The sequence below is a fragment of the Amphimedon queenslandica genome, unplaced genomic scaffold (genome assembly GCF_000090795.2).
Source record: "Amphimedon queenslandica unplaced genomic scaffold, v1.1 AMPQUscaffold_13168, whole genome shotgun sequence".
In the NCBI taxonomy this organism is placed as follows: Eukaryota; Metazoa; Porifera; class Demospongiae; order Haplosclerida; family Niphatidae; genus Amphimedon; species Amphimedon queenslandica.
In genome coordinates, this window is record NW_003546596.1 from 79,468 (window position 1) to 83,081 (window position 3,614).

Genomic DNA, 3,614 nt, shown 5'->3' on the forward strand with positions numbered 1-3,614 from the left:
ACATACACATTTCTTGCCTATAAATGTCTGTAAAGATGCTTTACTTAGCTTTAGATATAATATTATCCAACGTTAAGATGACTGAGAAAAAGCTTGATTGACTTTCACAGTTTTAATAGCAATTGCATCAATAAAGACGAGCTTCATAGGTTATTAATTGAATTTTTTAAAACCTTTTATAGCTGCTGGAGAAGTCTTTGGACGGTGTATCTGCCTTATATTGCTGCTAGAAAGCTCGTGAATTCTTCCAGTGTGTTGGTTGTCATTTTTATTTCACTGTGACCGCTCCCACTTTCAATGAAAAATTGAAAATTGCATTGGTAATGCATAGTATCTGTCTACCGTATTAGATCTACGCATAAATAGGGGTGACGTACGTGGACAGACAGACAGACAGAGTGCAGTGAGGGACAGACGGGGCGTGACTGAGAGTATAGCTAGAGTGGGGCGAGCTCAGGCTCGCCCCAATTACTCCAATCCTGACGTTGTGTTGTTATAGTGTTCCTTAGGCCTGGTTTCCATATAGCCGTACAACAGCCTTACAACACCGTTGCAACAATCGTGGAGATAGAAATCAGGTCTATCTCTACAACAGTTGTATGCTAACCACAGAATCCACACAACAGCTGCAACTATATGGAAACCAGGCTTAATGACTGAGAGTATAGCTAGAGTGGGGCGAGCTCAGGCTCGCCCCAATTACTCCAATCCTGACGTTGTGTTGTTATAGTGTTCCTAATAATGTATTTTGTGTGTGTCCTTTGACCCATAACTTACTAGAAAGAATGTAATTCATAGCTTATAGAAGTGCAGTAGTTCCCCTGCAGCCCCATCACTCAGCCACTTGCCTTTATTGTGGTATTTTCATAAAGATAGTGAAATCTATCACATATGTCATATTGCAGCAATTAGAAACCAAACTCTTAAAATTAGTTTGTAGCATAATATACCCACATAAATTTGAATGCAAGTGATATCTGTAGGAGTAGCATTAATTCAATTGTAGCATTCCATTATTACCACATTCAACAATATATGTGAATGCTGGCTGTTAATTTAAAAGAAATTCCCTCACTCTAAAAATTAATCAATAAGAATTAGACGTATCACTTAGAAATAACAATAGCACTACATTTGTTTCAAATCTATTTAATTAATGGCTAAAGATAGCTTCAGTACTAATTTGCTAAAAGGAAATTAATCATCATTGTCATTGTTCTCTTTGTTAGTGTTCAGCTCCCTGGAATAAAAGCTCTCATTATTTGGCCTGATGTACATCAGTTGTTGTGCAATATAAACACAAAGAGCTCCGGCAGTGAACAGAACACCAACACCAGCAAAAACCTATCAAGAGAATAATTATTATTAGCATGTGACTGTAGCTTAATTACAGCAGCAGTTATGATTTCTGCACCATTTGGTGGAAAAGGGCCAACACTAGAACCAGAGACATATTGTGGCCCATTACAGTCAATGTTAAAGAGTGAGTTTGGAGTACCACCTGAGCTTGTTATGTTTTTGTATGTAGCACAAGTCTTTCCCCAACCAGCTGAAACCACAATCATGGTAATCAATAGGAACAAAATAGAACCAACAAATATTACGACTTGGAGAATCTTAGCAATCAACCTACATGTATATAAATGGTATGAAGCAGTAAGAAAATAGGCTACTGTACCACCAAACTTACGTTTTGACATATATTTGAAATGAAACACTGATTAGCTCAATGGCAGTTAGCAGAGCCAGACATGTTATAGCAATGGTAGCACTTGCTATACTCAACTTACAAGTGGGTACATTATAATTGTACAGACTTGAGTTCATAGCTTGAGTATAAGAAATGAAAAAATGGCAAGTTGCATATACTCCATTGTTAGTGTTAGCCTGAAGGAGACCAAGAGAAGTACCAGCAGCTCCCAATGACAGGAAGAGTATGACAAGAGAGGCAAATGAGAAGATCTGCTTCATATTGTCTGCACTAGGCATGATGGAATTTGTAATATTAAGAAATATGTGTAGTGTGTTTCTTTATATGCATGTATGCAACCACAAAGCCACTCCCATTGTTTATCAACTAGCTTAATTGGACTCGCCACGCTTGCGTAGGCGGGCACTATGCAGTTGGGTTGTCTTTACCCGAGCCCACGCGTAGGCGTGGAAGCGAGGGTAAACATAGATATTAGAGTAAATGAAAGGGATAGGAAACTTCCGTTCCCGGGAAATCAAGCTATTTACCCTAGAAAGCGGAGGAATCCGGATACTAGTATACTCTAGCTGTTATTTTCCATCGCCACAATGGGCGACTAGCCTGACTAGGCCATAATTCGTCCCTTGTAATAGCAAAAGTATGCTTCACAAAGACAAGATGATGGGCGGAAGACCCAGAATAACTCATCTAGATTCTGTATCTGAAGTCTCTTTAGTCATTACTCGTTCAAGCAGTGAGATAATGGTACCCAACTAAACGCGGAAAGTTTACTTGTTTTTGAGCATAAAATGTCGAGAAAACAAGCTTTTGGAATTATTAAAGTTGGAAGACCTAAAGAAAAGAATTCTTTAATAGGGGCTTGCTTTAAATCTTTCATTTATAATATTGCTTTTGAGATAATGGGGACCAAAGAACAAACTAGTACTTTTTTAACTTTTAATCGCTAATAAATGCAATAGAAGAGCGTAAATCTTGCTATTTTTGGCTACAGCATGATAGTGGTATAACAGCTGATTTCTTTGAAGTATCATATGGCACTGCAATCACTACTATGCGAGTGCTATAGGTGAAAATCAGTGCTGCAGAGATGGAGAGAGCAAGTCTGGCCAGGGGTAACTAGCTTAAGTTGCTAAGCAACCTAATAATCTCAATGGAATAATCCACCCACGCAACGGAAGTTTCCTATCCCTTTCATTTACTCTAATATCTATGGGGTAAAGCAGTCGTCCTGTCAGTGTGTGTGTCCAAGCCAAATCTGTTTTCAAGCCTCTGCTGCTTTCTATTTGAGTTCTTAAGAGTCTTATAATCAACACTAGAGTTAGGAAAAGTTTGTTCCTATCAGCCTACTGCTTCATTTATCTTTTCCGCAGGAGCAAAAGCTAACAAAGTTGTTAAACTTAGGTCGGCACTCGCACAACTCTCTCATCGTGAAAGGAATCATAGCAAAAAAACTAATGAAGCAATAGAACAAAACTTTATCTTTTATTATAATGTAAGAAATTGCTCCAATCATCTTTTTTTTCAAGATATGAGAGCCCAAACATTCATACCTTGTGGCAAGGCTCTCTTCTCCAGAAGTAGCGGCCAGAGTCTTTAAACATCAGGGACTCAATAGACGTTTGTAAGCAACAAATAGAGCCTAACAATTGTATGTTAAACTGTTTAAAAGTCGAGAAAAACTAAAGCTTTCTTGACCACTTAGCCCACCATTACTCCATCACTGTGTGTGCTGGTGGAGCATGGCTTGATTGAGCCACACCTTCATTGCAGCCACACCTTTACATTGCTGCAGCATGCAGCAGTCAGCAAACATGCTGAAGCTTCTTCTCTATCTAAAAAATACAAAACATTCTCTGTCTCAAAACATTCACTAAGTTTTAATAAATCTATTACATGCTGAAGC

General features: G+C 38.4%; 1 protein-coding gene and 1 long non-coding RNA gene across 6 annotated transcripts in view; one reads left to right on the plus strand and one right to left on the minus strand.

The window, feature by feature from the left end:
• Positions 1–3,614, minus strand: part of LOC105313950 (uncharacterized) — a 24,419-nt gene that overhangs the window by 6,344 nt on the left and 14,461 nt on the right. For 2 of the 5 annotated variants that reach the window (XM_020000624.1, XM_020000621.1), the window contains exon 4: positions 1,067–1,276. The exons of 2 other annotated variants lie outside the window; for them this stretch is intronic. In XM_020000624.1, coding sequence (XP_019856183.1) covers positions 1,198–1,276 — 79 coding nt within the window. In that variant the 3' untranslated portion in view covers positions 1,067–1,197. Of the gene's footprint in view, positions 1–1,066; positions 1,345–1,391; positions 1,630–1,690; positions 2,013–3,614 lie in introns of those variants that run through there. One more of the 5 variants, XM_020000622.1, reaches the window with a different exon arrangement.
• LOC109584774 (uncharacterized) lies at positions 2,121–3,225 on the plus strand. The gene is made up of 2 exons (XR_002186169.1): positions 2,121–3,038; positions 3,082–3,225. It is a non-coding gene; the product is annotated as an uncharacterized LOC109584774 (long non-coding RNA).